Raw genomic sequence first — 21,153 nt, forward strand, 5'->3', positions numbered from 1 at the left:
TGCCTCACAATAGTAAAAACCAAAATACGGACAGGTATATTGCCTGTCATATGTTCCTCCTTGTGTTTTGTCATCAATCAGGCCACAGCACTGATGCCGTAACATGTTCAGTTTAAACATCAGTAGACGGTACTGGAATTTATGCGTCGAAACAGACATTCGCATACCAGCCGTCAACCAATAAGCACGTTCCAGGTCAATAATTGCAAGGCCAGTTCCTCAGAACGACGTGGAAGGCTGTCCATGGAAGTCTATTGTATTAGTGCACTCTTTGGAGTTCACCGACAACATGAATTCTCGATCAAAAAAACGATTGTACTTTCTGTGTTTGGTCTGGGTTCAGTGACTCCGTTCGTCATTCTTGCAGGCATTCAAGACCACATACCATGACGAAGTGCTACAAGATTTTAATTCACATTAAACGCACAAAACTTTTTCATAAGTGGGATATGAAAATAAAAAATTGAACAAGGGCTATATCCCTAAAAAGAGCCCCATATAGATGTAAAAGAAATAACAGAACTGATTCACATTTGATATACAAGCGTATGTAATGAATAAGGCAATTTTGTCTGTTTGAATACATTTAATAATGCATTTTACATAGATGTTATACTGTTAGTTTATAAAACTGTATGATTTAAGACTACCATGTCCGGCAGAAACCCTTAATAATACACTGTTCAAACAATATGTGTAGTGCGCTGTACGATCGGTTCAGAATGTCATTTGCTCTTTATTATTTGTAAACAAATCATGATGAATAGTCCAATGGTGTACAACAAAGAAGACAATTTCCTCTTGTGTTGACAACAGTACTAGACTGCCTCACTGACCTAGAAGTTAGGTTCACGTTTCATCCAGAGATAGACCATGTTATAGAACTGTGTGTACAATCTCAGATCTAACGTGACTATATAACTATACTGCTTCAGTTTTGAAACTTACGCTATCCTCCCAAACACATCTGTCTCAACTTTTCTAAAATATGCTTAATGTTTTTCAAAATTTCACTCTCAAATCCCAGTGTTGATGCAGTCTTTGGTTGAAAGGTGTAGGTATTAGTTTGATTGTGTGACATTTTTCTTCCGTTTGGCGTTATTTGAAGAGACTTTAAATACTAACGAAACTTCCCCCGCATTTCTGCCCCGCTGTCAGTTTATGTATCTGAAGTTATGTTTTAGTTTCATGTTTAGTTTCAGGTTATTATGCTAACAGAGGTTACTAATCGAGCAGACTGACCTAGCTAGATCACTATGACGTAGTCTAGTATGCTTCGTTAGGATTTAGATATAATTTCATGGAATGCTGGGTGGAACGTGCCCCTGGGCGAACGAGTAATGCTGCTATGCCGCCATTACTGTCGCCTGGCAACAATAGCCCGTATGTAATACTTATTCTTGTTTTGTGTTTGTCTACATGTTTATCGAATATAAGCTTTCTGGCTTAAACCAGTTTGCCCCCAATTAACAGACTTCGATTACCAGCATCAAGTGGTGTATATAAACATTATACCTAAACGGCAGCCCTAAACACGTTATTTTAGTCAGATCGAGTTGCACTAGTAAATGCATCTTTATTTTATATACATCTGAAACAACTGCAAACTAATACGACATATCTTAATCTGACAACTGCGAACTAATCTGACACAGCTGACGGCTGGTATAAATCCAATTTGACACCTACAGATTCTCTAGGTAGGCGCCCTAACAGCAAGTTTTGTTTTCACATGCTCATTTATCAGCCCTCAATGACATAGACCCTGAAGCTATGATTAGCCTGGCCGGAGATCTCGTTGTGGACCGTATATGATCTCACCAGTGATAATGATGTGTATCCGAGCTGTTCACTTCCGGTATATGAAAGCCTACCTCAGCCGGCTCAGTTCGCACGTTCTTCTAAACCTGTTTCACGAGTTTAACCTACCGGACATATTTCCTACCTATATCCATCATCCCACACAGCAGATAGAAGAAACCACAGCTTACACAGTGAAAAATATTCATTACGTAGTACGCTTTATGACTGATACATAAATGCCAGGTATGCATTCCTGCATTATAGGTTCAGTTTCACTTGGTTTCAACTGAACATATGTAAGTTTGTGTAGCCAAATTCAAGATGTGCGGAGCTACAGCGCTTGTCACTTCAATTAGTTAGGACATGGCTATACTAGCGTGTACTCATACTTCTACGTTTTTCTCTCGTAGTTACTGGGGCCTCCGTGGCTCAGTCGGTTAGCGCGCTAGCGCAGCGTAATGACCCAGGAGCCTCTCACCAATGCGGTCGCTGTGAGTTCAAGTCCAGCTCTTGCTGGCTTCCTCTCCGGCCGAAAGTGGGTCGTGGGTTTCCTCCGGGCTCTGCCCGGTTTCCACCCACCATAATGCTGACCGCCGTCGTATAAGTGAAATATTCTTGAGTACGGCGTAAAACACCAATTAAATAAATTCTCTCGTAGTCGATAAAGAGCAATCAAATCCATTCACCTCTATATCGCATTAAAGTTCGAAGTCTGCACAGGCCGATGTTTTTTTCTATTATTTCTATCAGGCTTCAATTACATATTGTAAAATCTTCGTTACGCATAGTCTATGCGACCGTTTTGTACACATGAAGCGGACTGTTCAGGGGTGGATTGAATATTAATGAACACCAATCAAAAATAGTTGTTACAAAGTAACCCTCCTCGTACCATTTGTTCATTTGAAAATATTATTGTCAGCAATGAATCTCTAGCACTGCGCTTTGTTCCCGTGTAATGAGCGATTTGCGATAGCTGCATGTGCCTTGGATGGCGTTTTGTCATGCTTGTTTTTCTTTCTGGGTCGATCTTTGTATATAATATCTTTTTCGATTGGTGTTTATCACCATTTATGGGCGTCGGAAACGCCCAAAGTAAATCACGCACCTTCCTTCCGCATACACATGACAAACCCGGCCATCAATACCTAAAACTCATATTTCCTTCGAACAACTCCATGCATATTCATAAATCTTCGTATAGGTACATAACTTTCATGTAATTTATACCCATAAATTATCTCATCTCCCACCACATCTAACACTAACTTCTTTGTTTTAATCGAATGAATTAATCGCGACCAACAAAACGTAACCGCATACCTGATATCAGTACCTCTATATCTATGGTACCTGGCCGCAATACATAGGCAGATGTTATAACTAGTCCAAGTCATACGTGAATCGGAGGGGGACGAATTTGTAACCAGTCCATCGAGGGCATGTGTATCTATGTAGAATATACACACCCGCCGACATATGAAGCATTACTCACTGACGGTTATTTTTACCCTGTAGTGGCAGTCAGCTGGAGGAATGCGTAGGTAGTCGGAGTTTTAAACTGTCAGTTAACTGTACAGCGCAGGGGCCAGAGACGCCTCGTCCACTTGCAGCCCGAGAGGCTTTGCTTTGCACCCTCGGCTATTCATTTTGCACACAAGGGTCGGAGACATTGTTTGGCTAGGGTACGCAATGTGAATCTCGGGGTACAGCGACCCGGTCTGCTGCCCAGTGAGCTCATCGGGATATCTAGAGCGGTGCATTGTTATCGTCTTGCGGCGTCCCCCGCTGCGTGAACGGAAGACCAGTTAACACTCACCGCGTACACAACACTACAGCGTGAGGGCGTGGCGCGTCGACACGCATCTCTAGCTCATACCGGTGCATGAAGCGCCCTGAAGCTCGTTGTGGGTAAGTTAAATAGATTTTTTCTGCTTTAAAAGTTAACCTCGGAACACGTGTATTATTCGGATGCATCTGTAAGCCGTCTATATAGTCAGAATGCTACGCCTAGCTGTACGTGTCAATGCTGTGTGGGTGTATATACTGAACTATTGTTTCTTTCTCCTATTACGATATAGCTTCTTCCTTGTTCTTAAGGTGGACGCCCTTACCTGTGCACATTGTTCCAGAATTCTTCACAATGCTCATCATACATACCATTTGCCGCCTTCTCTTAATTCGATCACTTTATTTACCGTTGTTGTCAGACAGTCATTAATCAGCAGATAACGGGAGTTGTGATAGCACAGATTGCGCTGTATACAATCTTTACTAACTTCCAAATGCCCAGTGACTAAACACACATCTTTCCGCACAAATGTACATATTGTGTTGATGTTGTACTTGCCAGATCAGTTGTGATGCACTCACGGATTGCGCTACACTGGATATATATACAGTCTACAATAATACAACATTTACGGTAACATGGAAAGACTTATATGCATCTAGTTCTCGCTTTACATGGTTTCTTCACTTTTCTAAAGCTTGCCAAGGTTTGCTATAAAGTATGCACGCTATCTCGCCATGTAAATGCCTATAGCGTACAAAAGCTATTCATACATACCCGCATGCGTGACACATATATAGTGTTTCACATCTCAGTACAGACAGAAATCCGGCTCAGCAGTTGCTATGGAAAACACTCTGAATGTACACATAGTTAAATAGGTAACATGCATACTTTAATACTAGGGTTTCTTTTCATTACCTTTGCATTGTCGTGTTCCACATGCGAACCTTTTTGCATTATTCACGCAGTGCTTGACTTTATATAATTTACGTACAGTCGGAGCCTCCGTGGACGAGCGGGTTAGAACGCCAGTGATCCAGGTGCCTCTCACCAATGCGGTCGCTGTGAGTTCAATTCCAGTTCATGCTGGCTTCCTTTCCGGCCGTAAGTGGGAAGATCTTCAGCAGCCTGCGGATGGCCGTAGGTTTCCCCCGGGCTCTTTTCGGTTTCCTCCCATCATAATGCTGGCCTCCGTATAAATGAAATATTATTGAGTAGGGCGTAAAACAAATATATTATCCAAGCCATACAGTGTGTAGTCGTATGTGATAAGAAGTTAGAGCACATGTGGTTAGTTATATGTGTCTATGGCTCCCACATATGCAAAGTAACAAAAACCTTTTGTCATATAATTAGTCCCATTTAAGGCCCACCAATCAGTCATGAATGACTTATATGTACAGAGAGGAAACTGTGTTCGAAGGGACTTATACTTCACATAACTTTAAACTGATAATGCACTATTCTTCAAGTGTTATGATACGTAGAACGCGTCGAAGAACAGACGGACAAACGGTCTAGTTTTACACACGCTCACTGTTACAAGCTGTTAACTGTAGCGATACATACACGCCTATGCTCCAGCAAGTTTCCCTAATTGTACTAAAATACCTTATTACACCAATTACGAATTTAACTCCTGAACTAGACATATAGTATTGAAATAAAATTTTATTTTGTATTGTTTTAATTCTTTTTTTTTTTTTTTATTCTTTTTTTTTTTACATTGACGTTACTCACATTCTGTTGGAGAGGCAAGATACATACACTTTCTTTTCGTTATCCAACTAATATGGTCCTGGCTCTCATGTTTTGGCACAGACTTCATTCCAACCTTACATGTGTATCTCATCTAAGTACAACTCTTTTAGCCAATGCACGTAAAACATTTCTGGCTAAATGCAAAGTGGTAAATGCAGTGGGCTCCACACCTGGCATAACAAAAATTTATTAGCTGCTATGACGCTTTATCTAAACTATGTATATGCATATGGGGCGATGCGAGGGCAGTATAGCGTACATGAACATCTCCTTGGTAATTTTGTCCTCACTTATATTACACATATATAACTTTCTATGTGCGTTCAGTGCACTGGAGCATACTCACGATTCATTTTTTGTGAACAACACAAAGTGGTGTAAGTGACAAAATTTTGACTTGCGATTTCTTATTTATTTTATCATTATCCCACGTCACTTGTTTCAAACACCATGCATATATACTAGCACTCCCGTTTTTTAGTTGAATTTAAGCGTTCTTATTGTTGCAAATAGAGCTCATGTGTAGGTACATTTGTTGACTGTAGCGTGAACAGTAATAAATCTATATAGTTATATCATGCATGTCACATTGTTCCTCGTCAAGACAGCTCTGTTTATGATTGCATGCCGTCTCTGCAAACCTCCACTCACGTTTTTCGACCCAGCAGTTAGCTGATTAACATGTGTGATTCTGACAAGTAATTAAACAAAACGGTTAAGACTCCTCTGTATTCAGAACACGTGGGTCGGCCGGCTAGGTTAGAGAAATGCCACAAATGACAAAGTTCCAACCATGTATATGCACGATGCACATGAGCAAGCGGACGTGTTGACGTGATAATGTGTTGAGTGAACTGTGGAGAATAAAGACCATTTGCCGTCTGAATCGCTTGTGCATGTTGCGACAGCCATATATTAGCTCCTGATTTGTTCTACCACAGGTTTCACTCGTGTTTAAACTGTAATTATTGGGAAGTTATTAATAGTGTGGAATGTGAACAATGTGTATATATAAGTGTTCTTTTTAAACTCACTGCGACATATCGTTATAATTCATTCATAAAGTTTGGGAATATAATAGAGTTCACAGGTGTTTGGAGGACATGCGTATTAAGAACTAAGCAGACCTATCTACACGTACTGTAATGTTGGCTTGTCTCCTACTTGGTTATTAAACGCTTTTAACACATAAATGGTAAAGTGAGCATGCTATGCAAAGCTCATTAATAGAGATCTTTAATGAGAAGTTACAAGTTCAATTTGTAACTTCAAAGTAGAATAGGTATAAGCTAATTGTATCTTGAAGTTACAAGTTACAATTTGTAATTTCTAACTAAACGTATCTACTGTCTCTCAACAATGAACGTATGATGACAGAATTATAATACATTATACTATAGTATGAGGTACGTGAGTAGTTTTGCTCTGCGCATTTTTGTAACAACAGAGTAACAGGGTAATGGTGTAAGTGAAGATGACTGGATTATATCAACATTGTATTAATTAGAACTATAAAAATGTACACGTCATTCTTTTGGCAAATGCAATCACTCATGTAAACGCCATCCCAACATCAGTCTGTTAAGTGTACTGGATTAGGTGTCTATCCTTTTTGATATGAAACCTTTTGGTTGTAAGTTCGTACATTTATTACAATTCATTATGATTTCAACGAAAGCGAGTGTAAACTCGCCATGGTATTTCTGAATGATTAATTTTCCGCGATCGATTTAGAAGTATGTCCAAACAGTAGATTAAATTATTAAAAGAAAAATAGTCGGAAGTTATTGACAATTCATAGAAGAGCATTTGTCAACATTTAGCCATGATCGGACTGAAAATAAAATAGCCATCTGAAATTTAGCGCAGGATATCCACATATCCAGAACATGCACATGACTTTGCTTTCTCTGAATGCTTTTCAAACTGAAAATCAGACATAAATCGTACAGTCATAGCGCATTTATTCATAGGGGGGCCTGTATACATTCTTCTGTTCAAAACTTTCAGACACATATATAAACCACGTATATACACGAAGGTTAATTACTAGTATACATGACAAGTAACGTTCTATGTATACACATGCACATACATATACTCTAAGCGGTCTTTATATAAGTAAATATTTATATATTTTCTTCATGCTGCATGAATCATTTCCGTATACATTGTCTTTACACTATGGAAGGCGGAGAATATATATGATGTTTTCATTTATTTATTTGATGTTTATCAATTTGTGAACACAAGTATATACTGTCTGTGTATTGCCCACAGCATCATTCGATCTCTAGGCCTATGACTGACCGATCACATCTATAGGATTCCACTTCACGCATTGTCAGTAATTCCATGCTGTAGGTTTTCCCAGTGTACATATTCATAACCTAATACACCTTCATTGGCAGTTAATCCATGCACTGTGTACATATGGAAAATGGCTTAAAATACCACATTGCTAGCATTTATTTCGGGTTTTTGCCAAGCCTCCGTTGCACGGATACTCATTTATTGAAGGCTGTGTTCAGTATCTTGTTGAGTTAAAAAAACGACATTTGCTGTTTTCGTCGTACTGTCTGATCGTATAAGATCACTTCTGCCATTTTGTGCGGTGATCTAGTGGCTAGAGGGGCTTACCTTTCCGGTTACTATGATACACGAGAGGAGGGTTCAAACCCGGCCTTGGACAAGGAATTTGTAGATTCACACTACTTGTGAAGCCGTAATGACAAATAGTGATCGACGACATTCGTGTGGGCCGTTTCTCAGTCTATCGCCAGTTGAAAACTCCTCCTCTTTCCGCAACATGTGGGCCTCGGTGCAATGACAGAGGAGACCCCCCCCCCCCATTACAAGTGAAATATCTTTGAGTACGTCGTAAAACACCATTCAATTAATAAATCCACTAGTATGGTGTGCATGTCTCTGCGTCACACGGGCCTGTCTGTCCGCAGCTTGAGGTCAATGGTTTTAGCCGGGCAAACTGGTTTTCTCTTCCCATAAATCTGGCCACCATCGTATTCCAATGTATATATATATACACCCTCTTCCTCCTAAATAAGCTTATTTACATATATACATACACTTCGGGGCACAGGTGCAAATATTAGTTGTGACTGAACACTCACATGCATAGCATGTAAACAGCGTTGGCTTCCAACCCCATAGGTAAATTTGAACAGTCTAAATTTTACAGTGTAAATCTCTGTGTGCTCACCCCTTGTCCCCTTCTCCACTCCTGACCCCTATACCATGTTCACACGTATAGCTCACCTGTAGCCCCACCTAACCTTCTGCTGTGAACCTTCCACAAAGACTGTGTTTATGTATATATTTATACACAATGTATGATTACTTCCTTGACAGCTGTCAGGCATGGTCTCCTGTCCCAAAGTTTGTCAGCTAAGCTATTCTTTATACATGTCAGCTAAGCTATTCTTTATACATGTACTTTTTATATAGTTATGCCCCATTGTGTGACGATAGCAATTCTATTCTTTATACAGGTTTGCCCCATGTTGTGACGCTAGCAGTGCTGTTCTTTATACATGTATGCCCAAGTGTGTGACGATAGCAGTGCTATTCTTTATACATGTATGCCCGATTGTGTGACAATAGCAGTGCTATACATTATAAATGCATGTCCCATTGTGTGCCGATAGCAATGCTATACTTTATAAATGCATGTCCCACTGTGTGGCGATCGCGATACTATTCCCAGTCGTTTACCGTCTGACAGTGATTAAAACACTCAACCCGTCTATTAATCTGTCTGTCAACCAGCCTGTGGTCACTTTATTTTTTGACTCTTGAAATCCAATCTGTCAGTTTCAGTAATTTCAGACATGTACATTCAGAAGGAAATTGAGTAATGCACTAGTTTAGCTAAAACTTTTATGTAAAGAGAAATTTTAAACATATTTATCGAAAAGGCCATATACATCTGTTTTATTGTCATTCATCAGTATCCACTACTTATCATTCTTTTCGCCTTTTGCTTCTGTCTCCTGTTCTTTTTAAAATTTTGTTCTTTTTCACTTTTTGTTCTTTTAAAACTTTTGCTCTATCACTCAATTAATTCACTTGAGGAAAACGTTGTTATATCTATCTATCTATCTATATATATATATATATATATATATATATGTGTGTGTGTGTGTGTGTGTGTGTGTGTGTCACGTGATAATTACATAGCTGAACAGTAGGTAGATATGTTCAAAGACGCTTACATGTTAATAATCACCCGTGTAAATTGCTATATAGCTTTAATGCAGACATGTAAATAATCAGTTACGCAAGCAACACACATAACACGGCACGTGAACTTAAATTTAAACTTGTTCTGCAGTTGACAAGGATTTACTAGTGTTAGCAATGTACTGTAGCACAAGGAAGTAATAATATACCTGTTCATCGCTGAAAACTAATGATATGAATTTTGAGAACCATAAATAAGATTAGGAGTAGAGTGTATTTCTGTGAACTAAGTTATTTTATCAAGCTATATAGGTATGACGACTTCAAGGCAGTAGCACACCTGTCTAACCGACGAGTAGCGACGATTTCTTGGTAAAGAATGTTAAAATGCGTGTTGCATGCTTATTTATGAGCTTAGGAACGTTGTCTATATACTAAAGGTTCTAAATACCAGAGGGCAAAGGTTCAGATCCGTTTTACTATTTTTATGACTGGAGAAATTGACTTCATCTCGCTTTCATTAGGCTTTCTGTCCGTAGAAAACAGATGCACCTCACAGTTCTCCCAAGTTTAACCACGGAAGTGCCGTCGTATAAGTGAAATATTCTTGAGTGCGGTGTAAAACACCAATCAAATAAATAAATACATAAATCATACAGTCATCGCGGGCTAAGTTGATTGTAACATATGTAGTTATATCGTCATTACTATCAAAATTACTATTAAAAACATTTTCTGGGAGCTAAATACCTTTAAGGTAGTGATACTGTAATAATTAGGTCAGTACGTCTAAACCCACAAATATTTAGTGGGATGTTCGCGTAGGATGAACTGACCGAATCCTGTTCACCACATACAGGAAGCTTGTTACCCCGCATTAGGTCACACTGTTTCACCGATATTGTAGCCCACCTGACAAAAACTGCAGTAAAACACCGGCGTGAGTTACCTGCCCTGGTATGTGAGCAGCGCCCCCGCAGGTGCTGTTATTTAATCTGAACTACACCCTTAACACAGCTATCTCTCAGCTTCGAACAGCTATGACATGAAAGGTAGGTTCTACTACGCTAGTTGTACCATGCCAGACGGATGTGACTTACAAATATCTATTTTCTCGATAAATCCATTACAAGAAGACCACCTGGGTCACACGTATGATGAACCATTTGTAAACTTTACCTTTTAAAGTGTATTCAAAGTATAACTGGACTTGTACTCTGCGGCCACGATGAGTAAAGATTACGCCACGTTTTATACTAAACATTCAAAAGTATGAATGTCCCAGATTATAATGTAATATCACTTATAATTAAGGCAAGTTTTAACCCGTGAAAGCTGAAGGTGAAATCTGCTTTTGCTATACATGCATTCCTTAATTTAGGGTATTACGTGCATAAATCTATTTAAAAGTTGTGATAGTCATTCAGTGGGCCTGTTGAACGATTGTGATTGTCATCGAGTGAACCTGTTGAACGATATTGATTGTGATTGAGTGAACCTGTTGAACGATATTGATTGTGATTGAGTGAACCTGTAGAGCGATATTGATTGTGATTGAGTGAACCTGTTATTGTGATTCAGTGAACCTGTTGAGCTAGTGTGATTGTCATTGAGTGAACCTGTCGAACGATTGTGATTGTCGTTGAGTGAACCTGTCGAACGATATTGATTGTGACTGAGTGATCCTGTAGAACGATATTGATTGTGATTGAGTGAACCTGTTGAACGATACTGATTGTGATTAAGTGCACCTGTTGAACGATTATGATTGGCACTAAATGAACCTGTCGAGCGATTGTGAATGAGGCAACCTGTTATGTGATTGTCATTCAATGAACCTGTTGATCGATTGTGATTGTCATTCAATGAACCTGTCGAACGATTGTGATTGAGTGGACCTGTTGAGCTATTGTAATTGTGATTAAATGAACCTGTTGATCGATTGTGATTGTAATTGCGTTGACATGTTCAGCGATTGTGATTGAGTGAACCTGTTGAGCCATTGTGATTGAAATTGAGTGGACCTGCTGAACGATTGTGATTGTCATTGTAAGACCTGTTGTTGTGATCATGCTTAAATGAACATGTTGAACAATTGGTATGGTGATTGAGTGAACCTGTTGAACGATTGTGATTGTCTTTGTATGAACCTCTTAAGCATGCGAAGTGGCATTCATGATAATACACTATATAGTGATCACAAAGGTATAATGTGACTCAGAAAACGAAGTTGCTGACGGATCGATATCGTACACTGCAACAACTGATCCGCATAATTGTCTCTTCCGCATGCCTCTTCATTATCTAAAGATACTATTGTATCAACGGACAATTGGATATGTGAAGGTATGCTTGACATGACGCGCCGGTAATTCGGTTTACTATGTTATTTATGGCACCTCGATGACTCAGACGGATAAAGCGGTGGTTCGTTGCGACAATAAGGCCCTTGGACAATGAGGGCGCAAGTTCGAAACCATCTCGTGCTGTTTCCTCTGCCGCTTTAATTCAAGAGCTTGTGTACTTTGCGAATCTGTGTGGTTTACCCTGGTTTCTTAATCCCATAAGTAAATCTGATCCCGGTCTGGAGAAGCTTTAGGATACATCGTAACTATTGTAAAAGGCCGTGTGGCGTCAGAGTACAATCCATAGAATGTCAAGAAGTCTCCAACCAATGGGCGCTCGGATGATTGTATTATGTCGCGCATGGAGCTGTATAACTCTGTAGTTTGTATGCGTTGAAGGTAGGAAGTAAAATCAGAAAATGGACCTGTCACTTTGACGTCATACAGTGCCTATGTAAAGCAACGTCCTGATGGAGTATAATAATGTATTGACACATTGAAGCAATACATATATGAATAACTCGAACTGTATTTACTCTTCTCTCGTGAAAATACTGAAGTCTTAGCTCACCAGTGAACAAGAAAGTCTGAATGTCGCGTACATGTAAGTGCTTATCATGTTATCTTGTCGTGTTGAAGAGGGTAACAAACAAGCTGTGTTACATAAATTAGATTCATGTATATAGAACACAGTTACATAAATTAGATTCATGTGTATAGGACACATTTAAACATCTCATTCTGGTTAATCTGGTACCAGTGCCAGATATAGGGTTCCATCCCAGCATTGGACAGGGAATTTATGGATTCTCCCGCTGCTATTGTTCCTGGAACCTTGGTAGACAACGTTCGGGTGGCCTTCTGCACGGTTTGTCGTTCCCTGAAGACAACTTGTCTGCCACCAATATGGTGTAGATATGAGTGCGTCAGATTTGGGGAAGTTTGCTGGAGTAATTTGCCAAAGGCGCAAAATTCTTGAGTATGGCGTTAATTTATGTATCTATTTGATTGGTGTTTTACGCCGTACTCAAGAATATTTCACTTATACGACAGCGGTCAGCATTATGGTGGGAGGAAACCGGCCATGGCCTGGGGGAAACCCATGACCATCCGAAGGTTGCTGACAAAACTTCCCACGTACGGCCGGAGAGGAACACAGCATGAACTGAACTTGAACTCACAGAGACCGCATTGGTGAGAGGCTCCTGGGTAATATGGCGTTAAACATCTGTCATATAACATAGGTCCCGCGTTGACGAATACAAACAACATGTAGGCCTACTATTTAGCGCTAGCAAGTAGCAATCTGTTTTGTGACAAATTGATTAATCATGCCTGTTTTCGTTACAGACGAGGGGATGGAGCAGTAGCGAAACCCACAACTACAGGAACGTGGAATAATTCTTGAAGCAGACAACTTTCATTATGACTTCATACAATACGTCTTTAGCTGAAAACAGCAGCTGTTTATATGGACTTATCTTGCCGGTTCTCAACGACGATGAATGGAATCCTGTCGTGCGGACCATCTTATATCTGGCCGGTATGCTCTGGTGTTTTCTCGGAGTGGCCATCGTAGCCGACGTGTTCATGTGTTCCATAGAGCGCATCACCAGTAAGACGAGGAAGGTCTTGATCGCGGACGAGAATTCCGAGACAGGATACCAAGAGGTGGAGGTTCGGGTTTGGAACGACACCGTTGCCAACCTCAGTTTGTTGGCTATGGGAACAAGCGCTCCGGAGATCCTTCTGTCCGTCATCGAGATACTGGGCAACAAGTTTAAAGCTGGAGAGCTTGGGCCGTCAACCATCGTGGGATCGGCAGCTTTCAACTTGCTCTGCATCACTGCCATTTGCATCGTAGCTATCCCGGCTGGAGAGGTCCGTCGTATCAAAAGCTTCAAGGTGTACATTGTAACGGCTATATCTTGTATCTGGGCCTACGTCTGGCTGATCATCGTGCTGCTGGTGAGCTCCCCTAACGAAGTGGAGCTATGGGAAGCCATCATCACCTTGCTCTTCTTCCCAACACTTATTGTCATCGCCTACTTGGCTGACAGAAACTGCTGCATAGGCAAACAGAAAAGTCACGAGGTTAACAACGTGGAAATTGGTCTCAGTAAGTTTTGTTGATTTACTATGATATATGAATCGTACATATCTTACAGCTGGCATCGTGTAGTAGGAAATAAATTAACGAAATATGGAATCTGCTATGTGTGCGTTGAAGATAAAACCACCTGGACGGACATTGATACTTTGTATACATTATATTTGTCTTACCATGAGATAGCATATGAATACGATATGGCAGCATCTCTTAATGGATGATTTCCAAGCTATATCAATGCACCAAGATAATACTATAATCTGTTCCTGCGTTAGAAATGGGATATCAAAGTATAGATGGGAGTGCTCAAGGTTAATGAACTGAAGGCATTGTGTGGCGAGGCTTTGGCGGTGCATTTGTCGTTGGACTAAAAAAGCGTTGAACTAAAAAACACAACATCGAAAGTAGAGACCACCCTTAAGACATTCTAAAAAAAAAAACGTAATTTTAAATGTAAACTACAAAATCGTTTTCCTCTTCCCCCAGATACAAAAGCTGCCATGGATGAGGAAGAACAGACTGAAGGTATAGACAGAAAGGATGTCGGCAGATCCAGCATCATTTCCATTGCTCAGGTACGTTGTCTACGATAGTCAGCCACTTGTTATTCTCTCGTGGATCTGTTAACCTCGTTTAAGTTCACAGTTTGACAAATGAGCATGTTTTTAACCAAGCTAAACCATTTTGAATAGCACCGAAGTGATAACTTTCTGCTTAAATATATTTATTTTTGGATGACTATGTACGAGAACTTATTGTTTATGGACAATAAAATTATCAAGTTTTAATGCTATTCTCAATGAAATACATAATATTCCATGTGAGGAAAACCCTTTGTAAACAAGCGGTGGTCACATTAATGTAAGATACAGCAACACATGCATACGTCCATTTTGACGTGCCGATTTAACTATAGCTTGTTTGTGACGCTCAACACGTGGTCATTCTGCTCTTCATATACTAACCTTGTTATAATCTCTGCTTTAGGACCTAGGAAAACATAAGGAACTTTCTGACAAGAAAGCCGCCAAACTTGCAGCCTACAAACTATCAGAAGATAAGGGACATGACCGAGGATGGCATCGGATCGCCGCCACCAGGTCTATTACCGGTGGAAAAAGACTCCTACCTATGGCTGTCAATGCCTTCCGACAGGTAACCGAACAGTAATCCTTAATAATATCCAACCGTCCGATCCAGGGTGCCTAAGGGGACAAATGAATATAGGCAAGTCCACCAGCCAGTTCATGGATTTAAGTTATTTGCAAGATGGAATTACTCCACTTTTCTGTCTTTCATATAGCTACAAGACTCCAAGCCATAATCATTCATTTTATTGCCTTTCTGGCCGGCACAATTGAAAACTGATGACTGTTTCTCTCCCATATGTTAACACCTTTATTTACAATTGATACGTTTTTGACGTATTCCTTAGTTAACTAGGGTTTGTAGTTTGGTCTTGCGGTTGTGGACTTGGAAGGCCTCTTCGTGGTTTATGGGTAGTGAACGAAAATCACACATGACTCTTAGGTTTAAGTTAAATACTATTTTGATTAATCTCTAAAAAAATCCATTGCCATGTTTCAAAACAGAGTTTGTAGTTGGAAGGTCTGTTTTATTCACTTATTCTTGAAACGTTCGCTTTATGTTCTCTTTCTAGCTTCACTCTGAGGTTCAGATGACAGAAGAAGAAAAGAACTCTCCCATGGCTAAATTGATCCGTCTGGATTTGGGCGAAGGAGGAACAAAACCGGTTGTGGAATTTACGGCCGCTTCATGTGCTGTCCTGGAAAGTGACAAGAAGGTCCGCGTTGGTATCAAGCGTTATGGGAAGATGAATGTACCCGTCACTGTGACGTAAGTTGTGGTTCTGCTCATCACTTGCTGTAATAAGCGAAAGCGCACAACATTGTAAACAATCGGTAATTGTAATATGGAAATAATAAATCTGAGATTTCCAGGATGCAAAGTGGACAATGTATCACTGTGATAATAATGAAATAGTAAAGGCAGCGCTCCACACTATATTACTTTTTCAGACCAGCTCCTCATTCTCAAGATGTTATTAACTCGATAAATATCGTTGCATAAGAATTGAAAGTTCGTGTAAACAGTTCAAATACCCTACCTTCCTCATTTATATTATTATTATTATTATTATTATTTTTATTATTATTTCTAAACCACCCATTCTAAGGTGTATTGATATATAACTGTATGTCAAAACGTAACTTATTTAGGAATGTACATCTGAACTTTTGTTTCCAGAGTGGAGACTATTGATGGTACCGCCTTGGCTAACGAGGACTACAAACCTGTGAAACAAAACTTGACGTTTGTGGAGAACGAGAAACTCAAGGAACTCTATGTCGAGATTATCGATGATTACGAGTGGGAACCCGATGAGTTCTTCTTTGTCAAGTTGTCGTTGCCCAAAGATTCCGAAGCTGTTGTGGGAAACATCTCCATCAACCAGGTCACAATTATTGACGATGATGGTAAGAGTTGATTGTTTTTCGTGTTTGAAGTAATCGTGCAGAAATATTGGCATTGTGTCTGGCTGGACAGCGTGTGGTTTAAAATTTACTGAGACAGTTGAAGAAACTCTGAAAATCAAGTTGCCCTTGGTGCCTAACTTAAACGTCATTTATCACTCATAATGAAACTTGCGCACAAAATAAGCTTAAAAGACTACGAATTGTGTACTTGTGAATATGTAGTCTACTTCGTTTTAAAATAATGCACTTATTTAACATTTTCTTGAAAGGTTGGTAGGATAATTTACTGGTTTACTAGACTACCAAGTTTTATACCCATAGATATTATGGTTAGTGTGGGCTTCGTTTTAGCGTGCTAGCATAGAACAATGACTCACTACTAAATGCGGTCGTCGTGGGTCCAGTTCATTCTGGATTCCTCTCCAGTCCTGCGATGGAAGGTCTGTCAGCAGCCGGGTCATGGTTTAGAAAGCGTAAGATTAGACGTGATGCATTGTGTGTACATGTGAACAATTCCGGAGTACGTTCTTTGTACGTTATTTTACTCATCACTTTCCTGTCATACGGAAGCTATTTGCCTTATGATATGTGTAACCGTCCTCATCTTCAGAGCCCGGCAAACTGGAATTCGGCTCTCCATCTTATGTGGTTAAGGAAAGTGAGAGGAAAGCTCTTATTCCCGTCAGACGATTTAATGGCGCAGATGGTCACGTGTCGATTAAGTGGCGTTCCAAAAGCATGTCCGCCGTTGATGGAAAACATTTCAAAGGTGGAGACGGACTTCTGGAATTTGCACATGGCGAAACTATCAAAATGATTGAAATTCCCATCATTACTACACAGGTAACTCTTATTCCACTCACTATATGTTTACGTAGAAAGGACTTAAGCTAAGTAATTTCATATGAATGCACCAGATGAAAAGCCATCTATCAATGTAACATCTAAATCATATACCTTTAAAAGTTCGAAGTTATGTGCCTTTCTCCCTGGACGCAAAAAAATCTTACTTTCGCACTAGATGCCTCGGTAAATTAAACATCAATAGAATATTCTTAGCCAATATAACTTTTCAAGAAACAAAAAAACCGATTTCCTTGCGATTTATATTGTGACGGACATACAACTCAATTTTCATCAGGATACTTATGTTTCACTTTGTACTCCAATTTCAGGAACCGGAAAGAGACGACAGTTTTCAGCTGGAATTATCAGACACAACCGGGGGCGCTGAAATCGGCCGACTGGCTCGTACCATTGTTACAATTGTGAACGATGATGGTATGTAATGATGGGATTTTTATTTACTTGAATGAAATGTACAGTAAAAATACTTTAGGCGCCTGTCTATAACGCTCAAAGCAACAAAACCCCCTACAGTCTTATGCAACCTATTTCTTAACTGATGGCCTTCAGTTACTGATTTTACTGAGTTACGTGATTACTGTATGTTTCAAGAGACATTTTATTAGTGAAGTGTGCAACGTGTTTCAGAGTTTGATGGTTTGGTGAGCAGAATTGTGAACATGACAGTAGCCAGCCTGGACGTCCTCAGGTTGGATACGGGCAGCTGGGCGGACCAGTTCCATGATGCCATGAACGTGAACGGCGGAGAGGTCGATGAAGCCACTGCATTCGACTATATCATGCACTTCATGACGTTCTGGTGGAAGGTGAATTTAGCTCTCAACACAATTTCAGTGTTTGTGAAATATGACATGCTACAGATGCAATATCGATATTAGATATTATGGAAATAGACGTATTAAATTTGAAGCTTATAGCTCGCCAACAGACGCTTGCCAAGCGTCTTTTGCCTAAGCTCAGCAGGCCAGCTTTCTTGATTTTATATCATAGAGTTATTATTTTAACCGTCATTATTTTATTTTTACCCGCAGGTGTTCTTTGCTTTTATCCCTCCTACGTCAATTGGTGGTGGCTGGCTAACGTTCATTATTTCGTTGTCTGTCATTGGCCTCTTGACGGCCATCATTGGGGACCTTGCTACCGTATTTGGCTGCCTAATTGGTCTAAAACCAAGTGTGACAGCCATTACGTTCGTGGCCTTGGGAACCAGTATGCCTGACACATTCGCCAGTAAGACAGCGGCGACAATGGAGAAAACAGCCGACAGTTCTGTTGGTAACGTGACCGGAAGTAACTCCGTCAACGTCTTCCTAGGACTCGGTCTTCCGTGGGTAATCGCTGCAATCTACTGGACCGCAAAAGTAAGTTTTATCTTATGTGAAAATCCGTGGACCGTTTATTATGAAGCGAACAACCATCGTCATTGACTTTGGATGAAGAATAACAGAACGATGAATCTATAAGCTAGCGCCACCGGTGTTTTGACATTGGTCTAGTCTACTGCAATAGGGGAGCGTTTTAGATACGCAGATGAAACTGGTTTTCGTCAGGAACATGTTAAGTTCACAAAAAGTTCAGCACCTCAGTTTCCCTCATCGTTCGTCTGTTTCAAATAATTTGTTGTTTAGCTCAAATTTTATAGTAAGTGTAATCAATAATATTTGTTTCTGTCAGGTCACATGGTTGACAATAGGACGCCTTCTACCTTCAGCAATAAAAAAATTCGAATGTCCCCTATTGGTTATTCTCTACCACAAATATCTGATATCACCCGCTATTACCTATTCCCTACCCACTTTCCTGCCCTACAATGAATAGTCTCTGCTGTAAGATATGATCATTCATTCTAATCTTCTGCTTTATTTGTTTATTTACATTATAGGGCGAGCCATTCGAGGTTAAGGCTGGAAGTCTTGGTTTCAGCGTCGTGTTGTATACTGTTGCCGCAGTCCTCGCCATTGTCTTGCTTTTCCTGCGTCGAAAGTTGGCTCTGTTTGGCAATGCCGAGTTGGGCGGGCCTTTCGGTCCAAAGGTTGTCTCAGCAATAGTGGTGTTTTTTCTGTGGATTATGTACGTAGTGCTCGCATCGCTCCAGGCCCATGATCACATCCAAGGCTTCTAGCAGCTTTCTGTTAATTTGGATACCTAAAATAAAACTTTGTAAATCAATTTTGAGTAACATTTTCTTCCAAGGAAAAGTTTATTTAGGAAAAATAAGTCATAATGGTTGATTTTAAGAAGTTTCGGAAAGGACGGTTGAGCCTCCATTTACCATGCTGTGAAACTGAACAGAAAAATGTGGTTGATCGTTTGTTCAAGGAGTTTCTTCTAACGTCTGACGATGGGTAGTTATTGAAAACGTTGAGAACCGAAAAGAAGGAGAAGAAAGGCTGTTTGACATAAGAGGATCTCGCTTGATTAGTTACGTATTAATAACACGCCTATCCACCCTCCATTTTACGAATGGCAAGTTGTAAGATAAAATAATCTGGACAAAAATGGGATTAAGTGATAACTAAAATAAGCATGTTTATCTGTATTTTGTCTTAAAAGTGTTTCAAGGTCTCAGGCATGTATGAAATTATTCAACTGAACTGCTACAATTGGTTATGCAGCATTGCTTTGATGTGTGCGTTTATTTAAATGGTAAATTGATATAGCAAAGGTAATATGTCAAGGCTAAGACTAAGCATGTGATCACGATCACTGTTTCAGGTGTCATGTGGTGTTGCACGTTACAGGGCACCTGCAATTTATCTGACCTCAGATACAATGTCAGACTTTGTATTCCACCTGTTTTTTACTGTTGCTTCGTTTGTCACAGACCTGTGACCAGCACAGTGATTTAGGGCTATTTTTCCGGTTTGTACCTATTCATCCTCTTATACCATTCTTATATTGTTGCAACATAACTCATATCAACTGTACATAACTAATTTCTACAAAAGTACTTTTGAAATAAATGTGAAATTGGATTAGGTTTGCCCAGGGCAAATACAATTTTATTTTTTACCATTTTGTGACATGCATGTAGTTTTTATGTTTACTATGCTTAAAATTTTATCTTTTCTATGATGTTGATGATGTCTGAATATTGCCATTGGCGTTTAATATGCGTAAAGCACCAAATATAAGTAGACTAAGTTTTATCCTTGATATTGTAGTTAGATTTTAATAAATATTTCAATATTTCCTTTACCTCTGGGTAGAATAATACTCATGCCAATATAAAACTGTAGGCTGCTTTAGTGACCAAACCACGGCATCATTTATTAGATCTGTACCGAGTAAGTGATGACACATTCACCTTGTTTGAAGTGTGAAACTTTTAACGATGAATTACGTTACTGATCTTCAAATTTGCGACGGGTGCATAGCGGAATAGCATACACTGAAGGCCGATACTCTAAACCAATTTTGGATATTCTAAATAGATTTTTGTTACAAATTCAGTATGTCTAAAATATATTAAGTGAGCTTGTACCATTTTGCATTCAATTAACTTATTTTTTGTAACTATTATAATAAAACAAATAACCATTTTATAAAAATTGCGTTGTGTTTTTGATTCGGCAAGCAAAACTGCAGGCTTACATGCACATTTACCATGATGGATATAATCCATCGTGTACAGCATATCCTGGGTCCTTGGTGATTAAAAGCGTCTCCAGGTCTCTCCTGTGAAAGTTTGCGCAGTCTAATGCTCGTTAGACAGAATACTTACCACCAGTATAGTATACTGTATACATTTCTATACGTGACTCGTGGGAATGT

At 39.6% G+C, this 21,153-nt stretch overlaps 1 protein-coding gene across 3 annotated transcripts; it reads left to right on the forward strand.

Moving 5' to 3' along the window:
* Window positions 1-3,393: 3,393 nt before the first annotated feature.
* On the forward strand, window positions 3,394-20,924 carry LOC135471192 (sodium/calcium exchanger 2-like). 3 transcript variants are annotated; one of them, XM_064750303.1, is made up of 11 exons: window positions 3,394-3,714; window positions 13,255-14,023; window positions 14,501-14,589; window positions 15,002-15,169; window positions 15,675-15,871; window positions 16,283-16,512; window positions 17,123-17,355; window positions 17,688-17,793; window positions 18,007-18,185; window positions 18,411-18,740; window positions 19,262-20,924. In XM_064750303.1, the coding sequence occupies exons 2-11, from the start codon at window positions 13,330-13,332 to the stop codon at window positions 19,499-19,501; spliced, it is 2,466 nt and encodes an 821-aa protein (XP_064606373.1). In that variant the 5' UTR covers window positions 3,394-3,714; window positions 13,255-13,329; the 3' UTR covers window positions 19,502-20,924. The 3 variants fall into 3 exon arrangements, with proteins under 3 accessions (XP_064606373.1, XP_064606392.1, XP_064606382.1); XM_064750322.1 differs by lacking the exon at window positions 3,394-3,714 and adding an exon at window positions 10,595-10,611; XM_064750312.1 differs by lacking the exon at window positions 3,394-3,714 and adding an exon at window positions 12,389-12,508.
* The last annotated feature ends 229 nt before the right edge of the window (window positions 20,925-21,153 follow it).

This window comes from Liolophura sinensis, chromosome 1, assembly GCF_032854445.1.
Source record: "Liolophura sinensis isolate JHLJ2023 chromosome 1, CUHK_Ljap_v2, whole genome shotgun sequence".
NCBI classification, from domain to species: domain Eukaryota; kingdom Metazoa; phylum Mollusca; class Polyplacophora; order Chitonida; family Chitonidae; genus Liolophura; species Liolophura sinensis.